Source organism: Nerophis lumbriciformis, linkage group LG17 (assembly GCF_033978685.3).
Source record: "Nerophis lumbriciformis linkage group LG17, RoL_Nlum_v2.1, whole genome shotgun sequence".
In the NCBI taxonomy this organism is placed as follows: Eukaryota; Metazoa; Chordata; class Actinopteri; order Syngnathiformes; family Syngnathidae; genus Nerophis; species Nerophis lumbriciformis.
Window position 1 is genome coordinate 28,405,817 of NC_084564.2, and position 19,528 is coordinate 28,425,344.

The 19,528-nt window shown below is 40.3% G+C and overlaps 1 protein-coding gene across 5 annotated transcripts in view; it reads left to right on the forward strand.

Moving 5' to 3' along the window:
• grik4 (glutamate receptor, ionotropic, kainate 4) overlaps positions 1 to 19,528 on the forward strand; it is a 1,016,493-nt gene that overhangs the window by 809,415 nt on the left and 187,550 nt on the right. For all 5 annotated transcript variants that reach the window (XM_061973003.2, XM_061973004.2, XM_061973005.1 and 2 more), the window contains 2 exons: positions 7,489 to 7,641; positions 11,917 to 12,021. In XM_061973003.2, coding sequence (XP_061828987.1) covers positions 7,489 to 7,641; positions 11,917 to 12,021 — 258 coding nt within the window. The remainder of the gene's footprint in view (positions 1 to 7,488; positions 7,642 to 11,916; positions 12,022 to 19,528) is intronic.

Here is a 19,528-nt window from a genome sequence, read left to right on the forward strand (position 1 = left end):
ACTGGAACAGCTCAGTGATACCATTATCCTCTAAGAAGGGCAGCAACTGACTGTAGACAACCTTCTCTAATATTTTGGAAATGTATGGAAGATTAGAGATAGGTCTGAAGTTAGAGAGGAGAGAGGGGTCGAGGCTGGGTTTTTTAAGTAGAGGTCGTACCACTGCATGTTTAAACTCTACTGGAACTATTCCAGAAGAGAGGCTACTATTGATAATGTTAAGGACACTTGATCCAATAGTAGCAAGTACCTCCTTAAACAGGCGAGGTGGGAGGGCATCTGCAGGAGAACCAGAGGGCTTCATATGACTAACTGTGTCACTTAAAAAAGAAAAGGACACCGGCTCAAACTGATGGAAAACAGAAGAGAAATGCAGGGGAACAGAAGGGTCATATGAAGGCTGAGATAGACTGGCTCTAGTTGACACAATTTTGTCAGTGAAAAAATGGAGACAATTTTCACAGAATTCAAAAGAAGCATCAAAACCAGCAGATTTGGGAGCATCAATGACAGTGTTAATAGTTTTAAACAGAACTCTGGGGTTGTTACAGTTAGAAGATATAATCTGAGATAGATATATATTCATTTCTGCTTTTACAGTCATCTGAAAGGAAAACAGGCTTTCTTTAAAAATGGCAAAGGACACATGCAGCCTGTCTTTTTTCCATTTTCTCTCTGCTCTTCTACATACGCGCCTGGCAGCCCGAGTGACGTCATTCAACCAGGGTTGAGGCGTGGTTTTAGCGCGGCGGCATTTGAAAGGCGCGATCGTGTCCAGTGTTTGTGAACAGATAGAGTTGAACCCAGAAACCAACTCTTCAGTATTCAGACACACAGATGCTGCAGAATTATCATCACAAAGAGTCAAAAAAATAGAGGAGAACCGAGCAGGAGACGAAGAATTAAACATGCGAGAGCGTTGGGGCGGTGCGCACAATTTAACTGGACACTGCGTGGCAATATCAAACAGGATCGGCATGTGATCAGAGAACACAGCGTCGCAAATGTCCAAATTAAAAACACACAAACCATACGAGAGCACTAAATCGAGTGTATGCCCGCGTTCATGTGTAGAACCACACACAGACTGTACAAAGTTAAATGAGTCGATTATATTCAGGAAGCTCCTGGAAAGCGGCTCATCTGGGCAGCAGGTGTGAATATTAAAATCACCCACAATAAGGACACGATCATATTTGGGCAGGATTTCAGCCAGAAATTCAGAAAAGTCAGTTATAAAGTCTTTGTGGTACTTGGGTGGTCGATAGATGACGGCACACAGGACGACATCAGAAAGACCCAGTTCAAACATGCACAGTTCGAAGCTTGAAAAGGAGGATTGTAGGCGGATCTGACGGCATTTAAAGTCATTTTTAAAAACGACTGCTAATCCTCCTCCTTTTCGACCGGACGGCCGTGGGGAATTAAAGTAGGAACACTCCGAAGGCAGAAGTTCATTAAGAGGGGCGGACTCACCGGCTCTCAGCCATGTCTCCGTCACACAGAGGAAGTCCAGTCCGCGGGAAGTGAAGAAATCCTTCAGGATAAAAGTTTTGTTTGTCAAAGATCTTGCGTTCACAAGACCGAACCTGGCGGGGGCCAGCACGTCCAAGGCCGCAATTAATCCGGGTGGGGCCCGACACACAGCCCGCAGGTGGCGGTGATCCACCCCGCGCCTCCGGGGGCGGGGACAGCAGGAGCGACGACGGCAAGCTTCTTCCTCCAAACCAACGATAGGAACCAGCCAGGAGCCGATCGGATCGAGCGAGCGTGGGTGCAGGAGGAGACCGGATACCGCACCATTCATCCTTCGGGGAGCCACGGGAAGCCGGGCCAGGAGTGCCCTAACTTTCACCAGCTGGCCGCCACGTTTACCGCGGCGCCGGAGACGCTTCCGCCGGGGGAGAGGAGCCAGGGGGCGGGAAAGGAAGGCAGGAATCCGGCCAGGTGAAAAAGCTGACTGGGACGTCGAAAAACCAACGTCGAAGTTGATCATATCAGTGGGAGAGGGGCAAAGATCCAACAGTGTTTGGCGGTCATACACAAGCAGTGAGCTGACAGAGACGAAAATAGACGCAAAAAACACAAAAACGAACAGAGCTGACAGCGAGAGACGGCAGGCCAAAGCACATACTGGCGCCATCTTGCATCGGGGCGTCCCGATCAATGCACTGGACACTGGTTCTCCGAAATATACAAACTAATAGTAAAGGGAGAAGTACCGTATTTTCCGGACCATAGGGCGCACCGGATTATAAGGCACACTGCCGATGAATAGTCTATTTTTTCATCTTTTTTCATATATTAGGGTGCATTAAATAAGTCATATTATATATTGTTTCTAAATGTAAAATACTTCCTTGTGGTCTACATAACATGTAACAGTGTTTTTTTGGTCAACATGTTGCATAGATGATGTTTTACAGATCATCTTCAAGCTGCTTTCTGACAGTCGCTTAAGAAACATATGTTTAATGTACCCTAAGATTTTTTGTAAAAAATAAAGCCAGTAATGCCATTTTTTGTGGTCCCCTTATTTAGAAAAGTATCAAAAAACATATTGGTACTGGTAACCGTACTAAAATATTGGTATCGGGACAACACTACATCCAATAGGTGGACCTTAAGTCAGTAAACTTTATTTATAAAGCGTGTTTCACAGAGACAAATCACAAAGTGCTGTACAAAACATGGGGGAATTAAAACATTTTATTTTTTTCAAAGTGGCAACACAAAAATTATTTTTTTAAAGTACATTAACTAAAAGCTTTACTAAAAAGCGAAGGTTTCAAATTAGTTTCTGGCATCTTTTGGAGATCTGAGGATCGAAGACTGCGTCCTGAAGTCAAGGGACACAAATCAGTGACATATTTGGGGGCCCCACCGCACAATTCACTTAAAGTCAGGACTAAAATCTTAACTCTGCGTGGACTTTGACTGGAAGCCAGTGAAGACTAAATAGAATGGGGGTTATGTGGGTGCATTCTGTACAGTCTGAAGTCTCTTTAGAGCTGACTTGTTGCAACGAGAAATCTTCAAACTTCTACAGCATAAATACTGTCAAGAGCCACTGAATAGATGTTTTTTTATGCTCGCAATTTTATACTTATATCACTTTTTATTAGTAATAGGATTTTTATTAACATACTTGATTAATTTGTTGATTCTGAAACATGCATAGTCAGCGTTTTTTGTGATATTTGACGGATTGAAACCTTTGGACCATTGCTATTGTTGTATTCCCTGATCCTCTTCTGGGCAACACACATTAAAAATTATGCCTTTGATTTCTTACCAAACATTTCTTAATATATTTAAGGGCTTTGAGGGCTTTATGTAAAAACAAAACAAAAACAAAAACAGTGAAGTTGGCATGTTGTATAAATTGTAAATAAAAACCGAATACAATGATTTTCAAATCCTTTTCAACTTATATTCAACTTATATATATTTGTCTTATTTACGGGGCTCACCTTCGGCAGCGTCTTTTCTCCGTCATCTTTGTTGTAGCAATGGACATATGGTCAATATTTAATGACTTATGGACAATTTGTTGCTAAGTCCAGCCAAGACCCCCTGCAAAGACAATTTTTTCGATAGCGGCAATGTTTTTCGACTAATCTGGCTGTCATGGTGGCGAACGTTTGCAGTTGTTGGCGTGATCCCAGGATGCAGAGAAGGCAGGCGGTGCGAAAGCAGAAGGTTCGTCCAGTACACGGGTGTCAAAATCAAGGACCGAGGCCACGACATCATTGTTTCTGGCCCGCGAGTACCTGGAAATGATAGGTGTCAAAGTGCCATCACTAAATGTAATGGATTTTTTTTCCATTTTGACAGGAAAAATATATGTACTGCTTAAAATTGCATGCCTTTAATAGTATCCAATATTGCAACAAATATTAAAGTATATTAGCATACTTTCCAAACATGTTTTTGTCTAAATAAAACTACTTAACTTTAGAGCCAACTACCCATCAAAGAATAAAAATGACAATACATTTTACAATGTTCTTTACAGCATATTACTGTAAATTGAAAAAAAAATACTAATGTTTTTTTATGTTCAAATTCTGTTGACTGCGCTGCCAATTTTTAACTGTAAAATCCACGGTTGTTTTTTTTAACGGTGTGTTACTGTAAATGGAAAGACGGTAAAAAAAATGTACGTTACAAAAACTGGCAGCTAAGTTGGCAGAATAAAAAAAATAACTTGTACTGTTTTTCCATGAACAATATAATGTTGTCAAAACCAATGTCAATTTAACACAACAATTCTGGCAACTAAGCTGATAGCTTTTTCCATAAAAAAAAAAAAAAAAAAACCAATGATGCTGTTTTTCCATTTACCGTAAAATGTTTAAAAAAATAAAATAAAATGAAAACATAATTTACAGTAAAATTTTGTAAATGTAAAGTTTTTACTGTAAAATGGACAGTCTACTTAAACCAATTCATATAAATAATAATGAAATCCAGAAGCAAATTCATACATTATTCACTGTTACAAGCGGCCCTCTGATGGCAGCCATAACTGCCATGTGGCCCTCAATGAAAACCACTTTGAAGTCCCTAGTCTAGTAGGTTCCAAGCAGAGTATTAAAATTAAACCGCATTGACGTGGGAAGAGCAGTAAACCACAGGTGCGGATGCAGAAGATAGCAATAAGCAGGAAAAGACTAAAGTGTGCACCGGCACTGTCATTTTTTTTTTCATTTATTTATTTATTTCATGCAATGACATAAAAAAAAAAAGTACAAAGTTGACAACACATAATAATATAAATGAATATAGTGTAATGTACAGTATGTAATGCACGGTCTGAGTAAATATATTCTTCTAATCAGGGATTGTCCACAGGTGAGTCTTTGAATCACCAAAAATAGACAGGTGTGTTAATCAGCTCTCCAGACAAGCCATGACGTGGCAGGAGAAGCAAATAGGAAGATGGGGGAAAAAAACAGGTAGGAAGGAAAGCTGACACAGAAACAAACACAAAAGAGAAATATATTCAATCTCTACAGACATGTGTTGGTCAGTCCCTTAAAGTTGTGTACCAAATGTGGTGGTGATTCTCCTCAACACCTTGAAGTTACAGTGTTGTTGTTTTTTATTTATAGAATGCATTGAGCTGTGTGAGAAATCTCAAGTCAATCCGATTTATGGGCTCAATGATCATGTGGCGTATGTCAGGAAAAAAACAAAAACAATAGCCAAGACAACACAGTAGGTGGACTAAGGTCAAATGGCGCCCCTTAATACACCTGCTGTGATCCTGTTTTTATGTTTTTATGTTTTTATTAATTCTATTTTAATTATTTATTTTTAATCGTGTTCTGTTTGTGTTGTGTTGTGTTTGCTCGGTACTCGTTTTATCTTTTAACCTGTTCATTGTACAGCACTTTGGCTACCCCTGTGGTAAATTTTAAATGTGCTTTATAAATAAAGTTGATTTGATTTGATTTGAAATTAAGGCCCGGGGGCCACATGCGGCCCGTTAAGCTTTTTCAATCTGGCCCGCCGGACATTCCCAAATATTGTTTCTATATCTTTAAGATGGAAAGTGTAGCTACCATGATGATGTGCAGTAATGTTTTCTTGAACTATACAAAGTATATCAATGGTTGGAATCTGCACCTTTGCTATATATACGAGTTACTATGGTAATCTAATTAGTTACTACGGTGAAGTTCAATATAAAGTTAAAGTACCAATGATAGTCACACACACACTAGGTGTGGTGAGATTTGTCCTCTGCATTTGACCCATCACCCTTGTTCACCCTCTGGGAGGTGAGGGGAGCAGTGAGCAGCAGCGGTGGCCTCGCCCGGGAATCATTGTGGTGGATTCAACCCCCAATCCCAACCCTTGATGCTGAGTGCCAAGCAGGGATGTAATGGGTCTCATTTTTATAGTCTTTGGTATGACTCGGTCGGGGTTTGAACTCACGACCGATCTCAGGGCGGATACTCTAACCACTAGGCCACTGAGTAGGTAATCTAATTACAGTTACTATGGTCATCGAATTAGTTACTATGGTAATCTAATTAGTTACTATGGTAATCTAAGTCACAGCAGCTCAGACGAGGCACCAAGCAGTGTGGGTGGGGAGCGTTTCCACAGAGTGTTTCCAGAGCGGCCAGCCTGAAATGCGAGTGTCAGGGACAGACGCGGAAGGAGATTTTTACAACAAAGTGATAAATCAGATATATCAGATCGGAGGTGGGTTTATTTTTACCCTTCGCGTTTATATTTTGCTCTGTTTGTTGCATTTTTGTTGCGTTTCGCTTGATTGTAAAATATGTGGATGGAGAGGTTGTTGTCAATATTCCGTGTTTTATCCTTCATAGTTAATATTGTAAATCCCACATTATTTAATTTCATGTACATTCTGGGTGTCTCATTCAGTAAAAAAATGTTAAATACATTTTTAAGGCGGTCTGTCATAACGTTTTTAGCATTCAATCAGACATTATTGTGAGGCTTTGTATTAGTGTTCCTAAAAATCCGATATACAAGAACTGAGCCGGAAGGCAAAGCTCTCCATTTACCGGTCGATCTACGTTCCCATCCTCACCTATGGTCATGAGCTTTGGGTTATGACCGAAAGGACAAGATCACGGGGACAAGCGGCCGAAATGAGTTTCCTCCGCAGGGTGGTGGGGCTCTCCCTTAGAGATAGGGTGAGAAGCTCTGTCATCCGGGAGGAGCTCAAAGTAAAGCCACTCCTACTCCATATCGAGAGGAGCCAGATGAGGTGGTTCGGGCATCTGGTCAGGATGCCACCCGAACGCCTCCCTAGGGAGGTATTTCGGACACGTCCGACCTGTAGGAGGCCACGGGGAAGACCCAGGACACATTGGGAAGACTATGTCTCCTGGCTGGCCTGGGAACGCCTCGGGATCCCCCGGGAGGAGCTGGACGAAGTGGCTGGGGAGAGGGAAGTCTGGGCTTCCTTGCTTAGGCTGCTGCCCCCGCGACCCGACCTCGGATAAGCGGAAGAAAATGGATGGATGGATGGGCACTTCAAAGCGATACAGCTCATCACTGTGTTGCAGTTCAAGGGCCTATCGCGGACGGGAGTCTGCCTAAATATGCGGCGTCGGTATCGCGCCGTCAAGGCTCTCCGTCTTTGCTTGGATTAATTTAGGATGCACTTGTGGCGAAGACGAGGCGTTGGGGTACATCAGAGGCACCGCTGGCAGCGACTGCTGTTTGCCATCTTTCTTTGCGGGAAGAAAGGACAGATTGTCTCTGAGAGACAGAGAGGGAGTTTTCAGCACTGTCAGCAGATCACAGTCTGTCTAATGATCTAATGGAATCATCTCGGTTCCACTCCAGGGATTGCTTAACCCCTCACTGAACGCCAACAACTACTCACGTCCTCCACTGGCAGTTTGTTGTATTACGTGGATGTGTATGTATGTGTGTGTGTGTGTGTGTTTTGCATATTGCATCCACCATCCTCTCCCTCTCTTCCACCCTCTGCAGCTCTCCTCGGCTCTTCTCTTTGATGCCGTGTACGTGGTGGTGGCGGCGGTCCAGGAGTTGAACCGCAGCCAAAACGTAGGCGCCACTCAGCTCTCCTGCAAGTCCTCCAAAATCTGGGAGCACGGCACCAGCCTCATGAATTACCTGAGGATGGTAAGTTGGACCAAGTTGCACAGGGTTGAGAAATGAAATGAATAATGAAATGTTGCAGACTGTACCGAGCACTGCTATTTTTTTTTCCTTTGAGGGCTCATGTGTGTAAAATAAATAAAAATGGGGATGATTTTATCAGCACTCTCCAGTTGCTCTCTCAGTCATGGCTTTTGTAAATTATTTTATTTTCCATCCATCCATTTTCTACCGCTTATTCCCTTTGGGGTCGCGGGGGGTGCTGGAGCCTATCTCAGCTACAATCGGGCGGAAGGCGGGGTACACCTTTATTTTAATTGTATTTAATTTTAGTATATTTTTTTGTATTTGTGTTTATTTAATTGTATTCTATTCTATCCTATATTATTTTACCCGAAAGGTGGATTACCGTATTTTCCGGACCATAGGGCGCAACAGATTAAAAGGCGCACTGCCGATGAGCGAGTCTATTCAGGTTTATTTTCATACAAAAAGCGCATTAAATGAGTCATATTATTATTACTTTTTTCTAAATGTAAATGACTTCCTTGTGGTCTACATAACATGTAATGGTGGTTCTTTGGTCAAAATGTTGCATAGATGATGTTTTACAGATCATCTTCAAGCCGCTTTCTGACAGTCGCTTCAGGATGCGCCGTTTTGTGGGCGGTCCTATTTACGTGGCTCACCTTCGACAGCGTCTTCTCCCTGTCATCTTTGTTGTAGCGGTGTAGCGTGCAAGATGGCGCTAACTGTTTTAATGACATTCAGAGTTTACTTCAATCAATAACGGAGCAGCATTTTCTCATCCGTGGCTCACTAGTGCAACAACAACACCGGAAATGTGTTCCGTGAAAAAACGTCCGACTGGAATTCTCTAATAACTAAAGTTCCTTGGGTGAATAATGTAAGCTCACTACACCGGTATGTTTTAGCGCCTCCATAGCGAGATACAAGTTAGAACTTTACACTACTTTATATTAGAAATGGCAACAGCGGAGGATGAATGTCCCATGACAAGAAGATAGAGAAAAAGAAGAAGCTTATAGACTATGATGTAGGCACAAACTAGAGTGGCGGATGTCCGTACATTTTCAGGACTTATGCAGAGCTCAAATACACATCAGCAGGTACCAGAAGGAAAGAAAATGTGTTTTTGCATAATCTTATGTCTGCTAATGGGTGCCACTTTCGGTCCTTATACACACAGCATAGTAATGCCATTACATAACAATCTCTGACTACGGTAGCCATAATGGGCCGACAATCCATCAAGCAGTGCGGCTTCAAAGTCACACTGAAACATTTTGACTGATTTTTGAGCGCCGTGTGTAATGTTCTTTATTTTCAATGGAACATTTAAAGTTTTGGTGTTGTTTACTGGCGTCATATTGCAGTCTACACTCATCTTTTATGAGTGACTGCCATCTACTGGTCACACTTATCATTACACCATGTACCAAAAATAATTGCTTCGAGGTCGGTAAGCACAAGCAGAATTATTCTGTACATTAGGTGCACCGGGTTATTTGAGAAAATGGCAGGATTTTAAGTGCGCCTTATAGCCTGAAAAATACGGTAATGATACTGAATTTCACATGTTTTTAAATTAAAATTGTTTAATGTTTATCTTACCTTTATCGTGATATTAAAGTAGAAGTGCAATATTTGGCGTAAAACACTGTGACTACTTTAAAAGGGGGAATGTGTTCACCATGAAAAATCTGTTACTACTTTGTCTTTTGAAATAGTTATTTCAGTTGATTCGGGAGGGTGAATAAAAGCCACACTGAAACAATTGATGTCAATAGTCTCATTAGGTTCATTAGGTCTTCGAAGAAATATGTATTTTTTTCCTCATAGCCAGACCTACGTGTTGATTTTCTTTCCATACCTGGTGGTTTCAGGCACAACTGTGGCCTTCCAGAGGCTGTCACGTGATGTCATGTGATAGCCTCTGAGGTAGTGTGTGTGTGTGTGTGTGTAACGTCACGTACGAAATAAACACACAGATCTGGCTATAAGAAAAAGAAAATACAACAGAATATTTTGAAAATTAAGGTGAAAAAATTCCAGGAAAAATCTGGATGATACAAGTCATTCAAGTAACACAATGTTTTAATATATTGACGGTGCAATAATTTTTTTAGGCAAATGTTGTGTTGTTTTAAAGGTTTTACTTTAGGAAATATAGCTTTTTTGGTAATACTTTAGTTTGGGGAACATATTCTAAGTAACAAGGACTTAATTTAATTAATATACTAATAATACAAATAAGCAGTAATTATGAGGTTATTGAGTGAAGACTCTTAGTTGATGGCTTACTGGTTGTATAATAAGGCCATGCAGAATAAGGCATTATAGTAATGACTAATTAAGAGCCAATATGTTACTTATTTGCATGTTAATAAGCAACTAACTAATGGTGAAAATGTTCTCCATACTAAAGTGTTACAGCTTTTTTTATTGTTGTGAGAATAAAGTTGTAAATATGATAGAAAGTGGTATTTTACAAGAATTAATCTAATCTAGTTTTAATTTTATTTAAATATATACAAGAACAAAATAAAAATAAAATACCTAAAAATGTTCTTAACAATAGATAAAAGTATTTTGCTAAGAATTTCTAAAACAATATATATATATATATATATATATATATATATATATATATATATATATATATATATATATATATATATTTATTGTTACATTTGAACAATTTCACACAAAAAATAATGTGTGTATTTTTTTATTAAAAGTAAAAATTTTAAAAATATGACATTTTTCTCTCAAAATGACACCTGCTCTAAAAAAAATAAATAACAATAAGACACTTAATCTTTACAACTATACAACTTTATTCTTCAGCTATTTAGATTTTTTTTTTACCTCTTGGAATTCAATGTTAATGTTTTTGTCTTTTTTTCTTTCTTTCTTTACACCGATGCTCTAACGCTTCTTCATACAGCTAAACTGTTAATTTTCTTATTTACATTCCCTGGTCACTAAGTTTGTCCATCACGTTGCTGCTATACTGTAAGAAAGTGGACAAAGTGCAGATAAAGAGTGTTTTGTCTTGCAGAATAAGGCATTGATAAGTACTTAATAATGACTAATTAAGAGCCAATATGTTACTAATTTGCATGTTAATAAGCAACTAATTAATGTTGAATATGTTCCCCATACTAAAGTGTTACCGCTTTTTTTCTTATTGTTGTGAAAATAATGTTGTAAAATTGATAAAGTGGTATTTTACAAGAATGAATCTAATCTAGAGTTTTAATTGTATTTAAATATATGCAATAACAAAATAAAAAGAACATACCTAAAAATGTTCTTATCAGATACAAATATTTTGCTAAGAATTAAAAAAAAAAACTAAACAAATGTTTTTTATTCTTACATTTCAACAATTTCACACAAAAAAAGAATGTGTGTATTTTTTTAATTAAAAGTAAACATTTGTAAAACATGACATTTTTCTCTCAAAATGATGCCTGCTCTAAAAAAAATAAAAATAAGATACTTAGTCTTTACAACTATACAACTGTATTCTTTTGGAATTCAATGTTAATTGCTGAGAATTTCTAAAAAAAACAAAAAAACAAAAAATCTATTATTTGTTGTTACCTTTTGAACAATTTCACACAAAAAAATAATGTGTGTATTTTTTTATTAAAAGTAAAATATTGAAAAACATGACATTTTTATCTTAAAATGACGCCTGCTCTAAAAAAAATAAATAAAAATAAGATATTTAATCTTTACAACTATACAACTTTATTCTTCGGCTATTTAGACTTTTTGTTTTACCTCTTGAAATTCAATGTTAATGTTTTTGTCTTTTTTCTTTCTTTCTTTACACCGTTGCTCTAACGCTTCTTCATACAGCTAAGCTGTTAGTTTTCCTATTGACAGTCCCTCGTCACTAAGCTCGTCCATCATGTCGCTGCTATACTGTAAGAAAGTGGACAAAGCGCAGATAAAGAGTGTTTTGTGTTGGCCTAATGGCTGTAAAATACTTCATAATGGCAGGTAGCCTGCTGGCCATTAACTCGGAGAACACAAACATGGCCAATGAGGCTTCTATTTGGCTGTAAATGGGTTAGATTATGGCTCCATCTTTAAATTATTATTCTAAATTTGCCATTTTTCCGTGTTGGAGGGAAAAAGAAAAGCACAGACAGAGAGCCGGCGGTGGGCAGTCTGTCGCCTGCAGTATTATCCGTCATAATCACTGCTGAGAGGGTGGAATGGAGAGGTCCTTTCATGTGCTGTCGTCTCTTTGTTGGACAGGTAGAACTGGAGGGTCTCACAGGCCACATTGAGTTCAATAGCAAAGGACAACGCTCCAACTACGCACTGAGGATCATGCAGAGCGGCAAGGACGGCCTAAGGCAGGTAAAGTGACGCCCGTGGGTCCATTTTCTACTTAAAATGTATAAACCAATTAAAATTGAGATGCTATTTCATATTTATCATGAGGCAGGATGTGTCGAATCGCATCCGTGCATCAGATTTGTGTGCCTGCTTGAGAGAAACCGTCATTCTGCCGCTGCAGCAGCAACATTGCTTTACAGCCGTCGTAACCGTTTTTATGACATTATTGTTTTCGCCGTTCATGGAAAACCACCTGAAAATCCCAGCCTAACTGGGGAGCGTTGTTTTCTGAGCGGGAGAACTCTCTCCCATCCATCAAGGCCTGCTTAGAATGCACCGGTGGAACCCGTGCGGTAGCGGCAGATAGCTTGGGAATAAAAAAATAAATAAAAAAAGTTGAATTATGGATGGGAGGCAAAAAGTGGTGACGGGAGATAGAAATCAGCAGCAGAGACGCTGTACGGCCTCAGATAGATGCGTTAGATAGACATAAGGGGATTGAGATAAAACTGTTTATGAAGGCTAATAACAGCGAGGTCATTCCAAGTTATGCTGCATTTGTAATCTTGCATGAAATCAGGTTGTACTTGGCTACATCTCTTTCATTACTGAGCCCAGGTGATGTTGTGGTTAGTCAATGGTCTCGTTCAGAATTTGGACCTAACCCTATGGCCTGTTTGTGTGTGCATACCGATTTACTAAAAGTTTGAGTGCACTAAAAACATGCAAACTTGATAAAACACAAATATATAGGGATGTATACCGTGTACCGGCCTTTTTTTTTTGTACCGGTTTCTCATCGGGTCGGTCCACAATTCCGGTCTAATGATACGACTATTGGTACTTTTTTTAATCCAGCTAACCGCCGTCACAACGAAACAACCAACTGGAGTCGACCTTTTACCGCCCCACTTCCAGTCATTAAATACGCAGAAATAAACATAATCATAGATTTTCACGTCAATGGTAATGCGGACATAATCAATCAGAATCGGAATCAGAAATACTTTATCAATCAATCAATCAATCAATCAATATTTATAGCCCTAAATCACGAGTGTCTCACAACGACATCCTCGGCTCAGATCCCACATCAGGGCAAGGACAAACTCAACCCAATGGGACAATGAGAAACCTTGGAGGGGGCCCCCCCGCAACCCCATGGGCGACCGGTGCAATGGACGTCGAGTGGATCTAGCATAATATTGTAAGAGTCCAGTCCATAGTGGATCTAACATAATAGTGAGAGTCCAGTCCATAGTGGATCTAACATAATAGTGTGACAGTCCAGTCCATAGTGGATCTAACATAATAGTGAGAGTCCAGTCCATAGTGGATCTAACATAATAGTGTGAGAGTCCAGTCCATAGTGGATCTAACATAATAGTGAGAGTCCAGTCCATAGTGGATCTAACATAATAGTGAGAGTCATGCCTTAGTGGATCTAACATAATAGTGAGAGTCCAGTCCATAATAGTGTGAGAGTCCAGTCCATAGTGGATCTAGTTAATAGTGTGAGAGTTCAGTCCATAGTGGATCTAGTTAATAGTGTGAGAGTCCAGTCCATTATGGATCTAGTTAATAGTGTGAGAGTCCAGTCCATAGTGGATCTAACATAATAGTGAGAGTCCAGTCCATAGTGGATCCAACATAATAGTGTGAGAGTCCAGTCCATAGTGGATCTAACATAATAGTGAGAGTCATCCCTTAGTGGATCTAACATAATAGTGAGAGTCCAGTCCATAGTGGATCTAACATAATAGTGTGAGAGTCCAATCCATGGTGGATCTAACATAATAGTGTGAGAGTCCAGTCCATAGTGGATCTAGTTAATAGTGTGAGAGTCCAGTCCATAGTGGATCCAAAATATTATTGTGAGAGTCCAGTCCATAGTGGATCTAACATAATAGTGAGGGTCCAGTCCATAGTGTGGCCAGCAGGAGACCATCCCGAGCGAAGACACCGAGCGGAAATTAAAATCTTCAACGCAATCCCATTCAAGATCAGACAAACATTACAGGGAGACAAAACAGGATCCCTGGGGGGTCTGCCAACTTCCGGCGCCCCTTACAAATAGAAGGTGAAAAACAGGTAAACGCTTGGGGGGGAGATAATTTTTTAAATAAAATTTAGTCCAAGCCTGGGCCCCTGGATAGGGGGTCCATCAATCAATCAAAGTGTATTTATAAAGCCCTTAATCACAAGTGTCTCAAAGGGCTGGATCTAGTTAACAGTGTGAGAGTCCAGTCCATAGTGGATCTAGTTAATAGTGTGAGAGTCCAGTCCATAGTGGATGTAGTTAATAGTGTGAGAGTCCAGTCCATAGTGGGGCCAGCAGGAGATCATCTTGAGTGGAGACGAGTCAGCAGCGCAGAGACGTCCCCAACTGATGCACAGATGAGTGGTCCACCCCGGATCCCGACTTTGGACAGCGAGCGCAGCATCTGTGGTCACCTAATAACATCTCCACGCAGGAGAGGGGGGCAGAGCAGAAAAGAAACGGCAGATCAACTGGTCCAAAAGGGACGTCTATTTAAAGGCTATCGTATACAAATGAGTTTTACGATGGGACTTAAATGTTTCTACTGAGGTAGCATCTCTAACTGTTACCGGGAGGGCATTCCATCGTACTGGAGCCCGAATAGAAAACGCTCTATAGCCCGCAGACTTTTTTGGGGCTCTGGGAATCACTAATAAGCCGGAGTTCTTGGAATGCAGATTTCTTGCCGGGACATATGGTATAATACAATCAGCAATATAGGATGGAGCTAGACCGTGTAGTATTTTATACGTAAGTAGGAAAACCTTAAAGTTGCATCTTAAGTGCACAGGAAACCAGTGCAGGTGAGCCAGTATAGGTGCAATATGATCAATTAGCCTGTTCACCTGTGGGATGTTCCGAATATCTGTTTGATGAGCATTGCTTAACTTTCTCAGTCTTTGTTGCCACTTCTGCCAGCTTTTTTTTAAACATGTTGCAGGCATCAAATTCCAAATGAGCTAATATTTGCAAAAAAATAACAATGTTTTCTAGTTTGAACGTTAAGTATCTTGTCTCTTCAGTCTATTCAATTGAATATACAGTCGTGGTCAAAAGTTGACATACACTTGGGAAAGAACATAATGTCATGGCTGTCTTGAGTTTCCAATCATTTCTAAAACACTTATTTTTTTGTGATAGAGTGATTGATTGGAGCACATACTTGTTGGTCACAAAAAACATTCATGAAGTTTGCTTCTTTTATGAATTTATTATGGGTCTACTGAAAATGTGAGAAAATCTGCTGAGTTAAAAGTATACAAACAGCAATGTTAATATTTGCTTACATGTCCCTTGGCAAGTTTCACTGCAATAAGGCGTTTTTGGTAGCCATCCACAAGCTTCTGGCAAGCTTCTGGTTGAATATTTGACCACTCCTCTTGACAAAATTGGTGCAGTTCAGCTAAATGTGTTGGTTTTCTGACATGGACTTGTTTCTTCAGCATTGTCCACACTTTTAAGTCAGGACTTTGGGAAGGCCATTCTATAACTTTAATTCTTGCCTGATTTAGCCATTCCTTTATCACTTTTCATCTGTGTTTGGGGTCATTGTCCTGTTGGAACACCCAACTGCGCCCAAGACCCAACCTCCGGGCTGATGATTTTAGGTTGTCCTGAAGAATTTGGAGGTAATCCTCCTTTTTCATTGTCTCATTTACGGTAAGCATGGTGGTCCTGGGATTAAAGTCCTCACCTTTTCTCCTCCAAACATATTACTGGGTATTTGTGTTTCATCTGACATCACATGGACACAAATGAGACCTTCTGAAGGAAAGTTCTGACCGTAGGTTGAAAAGAATTTGCAAATCATTGTGTTCTGTTTTTATTTACGATTTCGAACTGTTTATTTTATTTTTATTTTTACAACAGCGTTACTATTTCCCAAAATGTAAACAAAAAACATTAAAAAAATAAGCTAACCACTTGTATCAGTCAATGACAGTGTGACTGTTTCCTGTCAGAAACTCGTCAAATCTGCAGAGATCAAACCACCTGGTTAGCATGTGTTGCCAAAGCTTGCAGCCTTGTGTGGATATCCTCCACAATCCCGTCTTTTGTCTCCCAAACACTTTATTGCCATTCCTCGTCATTGAGAGTGTGTCGTTGTCGTCGTCCCCCCCGCCTTCTCTCCTCCACGCTGCTGTTGAGATGGGATAATAAGTGATTACCGGCATCTCTTATTGTTACGTCCTCTTATGCACCAAGAGCGGAGATTATGGTGAATCGCAGCGCTTAAGCCCTCCCGTTTTCCTGTCGGCGCCGAGACTTTATATCACTCTTCGCTTCGAATCCCGATGTAAAGCTGTTGAGTGAAATCCTGCATGCAGCGCTCACCTGTCCGCTGCAGATGTGGCGTTGTGTGTGTGTGGGGTTGTCATTCACATCTGTTGTGCTAATTGAGGAACAAATGTAACATATATTAAAGGCCTACTGAAATGCGATTTTCTTATTTAAACGGGGATAGCAGGTCCATTATATGTGTCATACTTGATCATTTCGCGATATTGCCATATTTTTGCTGAAAGGATTTAGTAGAGAACATCGACGATAAAGTTCGCAACTTTTGGTCGCTGATAAAAAAAGCCTTGCCTGTACCAGAAGTAGCAGACGAGTAGCGTGACGTCACAGGTTGTGGAGCTCCTCACATCTGCACATTGTTTACAATCATGGCCACCAGCAGCGAGAGCGATTCGGACCGAGAAAGTGACGATTTCCCCATTAATTTGAGCGAGGATGAAAGATTAGTGGATGAGGAAAGTGAGAGTGAAGGACTAGAGGGCAGTGGGAGCGATTCAGATAGGGAAGATGCTGTGAGAGGCGGGTGGGACCTGATATTCAGCTGGGAATGACTAAAACAGTAAATAAACACAAAACATATATATACTCTATTAGCCACAACACAACCAGGCTTATATTTAATATGCCACTAATTAATCCCGCATAACAAACACCTCCCCCCTCCCGTCCATATAACCCGCCAATACAACTCAAACACCTGCACAACACACTCAATTCCACAGCCCAAAGTACTGTTCACCTCCCCAAAGTTCATACAGCACATATATTTCCCCAAAGTCCCCAAAGTTACGTACGTGACATGCACATAGCAGCACGCACGTACGGGCAAGCGATCAAATGTTTGGAAGCCGCGGCTGCATGCGTACTCACGGTACCGCGTCTGCGCATCCAACTCAAAGTCCTCCTGGTAAGAGTCTCTGTTGTCCCAGTTCTCCACAGGCCAATGGTAAAGCTTGACTGTCATCTGCCGGGAATGTAAACAATGAAACACCGGCTGTGTTATCCGGCACAACAGTCAAGGGGTGCATTCTACGGCGGAGGTGCGTTATCCAGCACAACACCTGCCGCAATACACCGCTTCCCGCCTACAGCTTTCTTCTTTGCTGTCTCCATTGTTCATTGAACAAATTGCAAAAGATTCACCAACACAGATGTCCAGAATACTGTGGAATTTTGCGATGAAAACAGACGACTTAATAGCTGGCCACCAAGCTGTCCCAAAATGTCCTCTACAATCCGTGACGTCACGCGCAGGCGTCATCATACCGAGACGGTTTCAGCAGGATATTTCGCGCGGAATTTAAAATTGGACTTTAGTAAGCTAACCCGGCCATATTGGCATGTGTTGCAATGTTAAGATTTCATCATTGATATAGAAACTATCAGACTGCGTGGTTGGTAGTAGTGGGTTTCAGTAGGCCTTTAACATGGTTGCCCCCTCTTGTCCCCACAATTTCCCCCTCTGTCTTCCTTTTCTCTCTCTCTTTCTATCCCCTCCTGCACTAAAAGAGAATAAAAATACATTTAATAAAGTCAAATACAAATAAGGCAACAAAAGAAGTATCCTACACTTCTCTTTTGTAAAGTAAATCTGAACAGCCGATATGGGCATCTACATCAACTATATGATTTGCCTGAGAAGATGGACAGGACAAAAAAAATAAAAATTAAAAAAATTTAGGGACAAATGGTGTTGTTTTGCAGGACTTTCTCAGGACCAAAATACCTCATCAGACATCAGCTTGCTTGCTTTTTTTTAACCTTGTCGGTGTATTCCCTGTTTCCATGCTGGCACCCGGGCCAATGCAACATCATGTCATGCTATGGTGTCAAATGCGGTGATTCCAAGCAGAAGTGTGGAAAAGGCAGAGCGTCAGCTGTGTTTGTTTTGTTGACATCTTTTGCACCACATACTGCCTGTGTCGGCTCTCTGTGGCGAAACTAACTAACAACAACCAAAAAATTATAAAAAACGTATGGTGTGAGGTTTCTGGCAGGGATAAGAAAGTTGGCTCACTGCCGCCATTATCAACCCCGCTCCCAGGCAAAACTATTAAAGTGTGAACATTTGCAGCTCTGCATGGGACTACAGTACAGCTTGATTTTCTGCATTAATGTGCAGAGGTTTTTTTTTAACTCTGCAAGTGTGTTTTTCTGTTTGTTTGAGATGCCAGTGATGGTAATGAGGAGAAATCTGATATCTTAGTAAGTAAATGAAGCGGCTGCTCGCTCTAGGCTACTGTCGCACCCTGGCTTTATCCACGAGAATTTGTAAAAGGTCTCATGTTATACTGGTTTTAAAATACATTTTATAGGGGACCTATGATGAATTTTGTATTTTCTGACTTATAAATGTTGTAATATTCATGCATTTGGGCGTGAAGGTGCACACAGTTTAGGATGTCTCTGTTCGCGGGGGCCACGTTGTGACATCCCAGTGAGGTGAATGCACTTGTTTGGACATTAGGTAAAGTTCTCAGCCAGAGGGGGATAAGCTAGGTCAGGGGTCGGCCACTCAAAAACGTTGAAAGAGCCATATTGGACCAAAAATACGAAAAAACGAATCTGTCTGGAGCCGCAAAAAATGAAAAGCCGTATATAAGTATTATAATAAAGACAACACATGACGTAAGTGTCTATATTAGCTATAATTGCCTACTATCAAATTGACTCTAAAAGTCTTATAAGTGGCAACACATGACGTAAGTGTCTTTATTAGCTATAATAGCCTACTATCAAAAATACTTTAAAAGTTTTATATAGGTTTTATAATGAAGGCAACACATGATGTAAGTGTCTTTATTAGCTAATAGCCTACTATCAAAATTACTTTAAAAGTCTTATATAAGTGTTATAATGAAGACAACACATGATGTAAGTATCTATATTAGCTTTTATAGCCTACTATCAAAATGACTTTAAAAGTCTTCTATAAGTGTTATAATGAAGACAACACATGACGTAAGTGTCTATATTAGCTATAATAGCCTACTATCAAAATTACTTTAAACGTCTCATATAAGTGTTATAATGAAGGCAACACATGACTCCGTAGCAGAACCTCCAGGTTCTGTAACAGCTTCTTCCCTCAGGCCATAAGACTCTTGAACGAATCATAATAATCCCCTCAATTCCCCCCTGAAAATGACTTATCAGGCTGGAATATAAAGACAATATAACATCCATCCA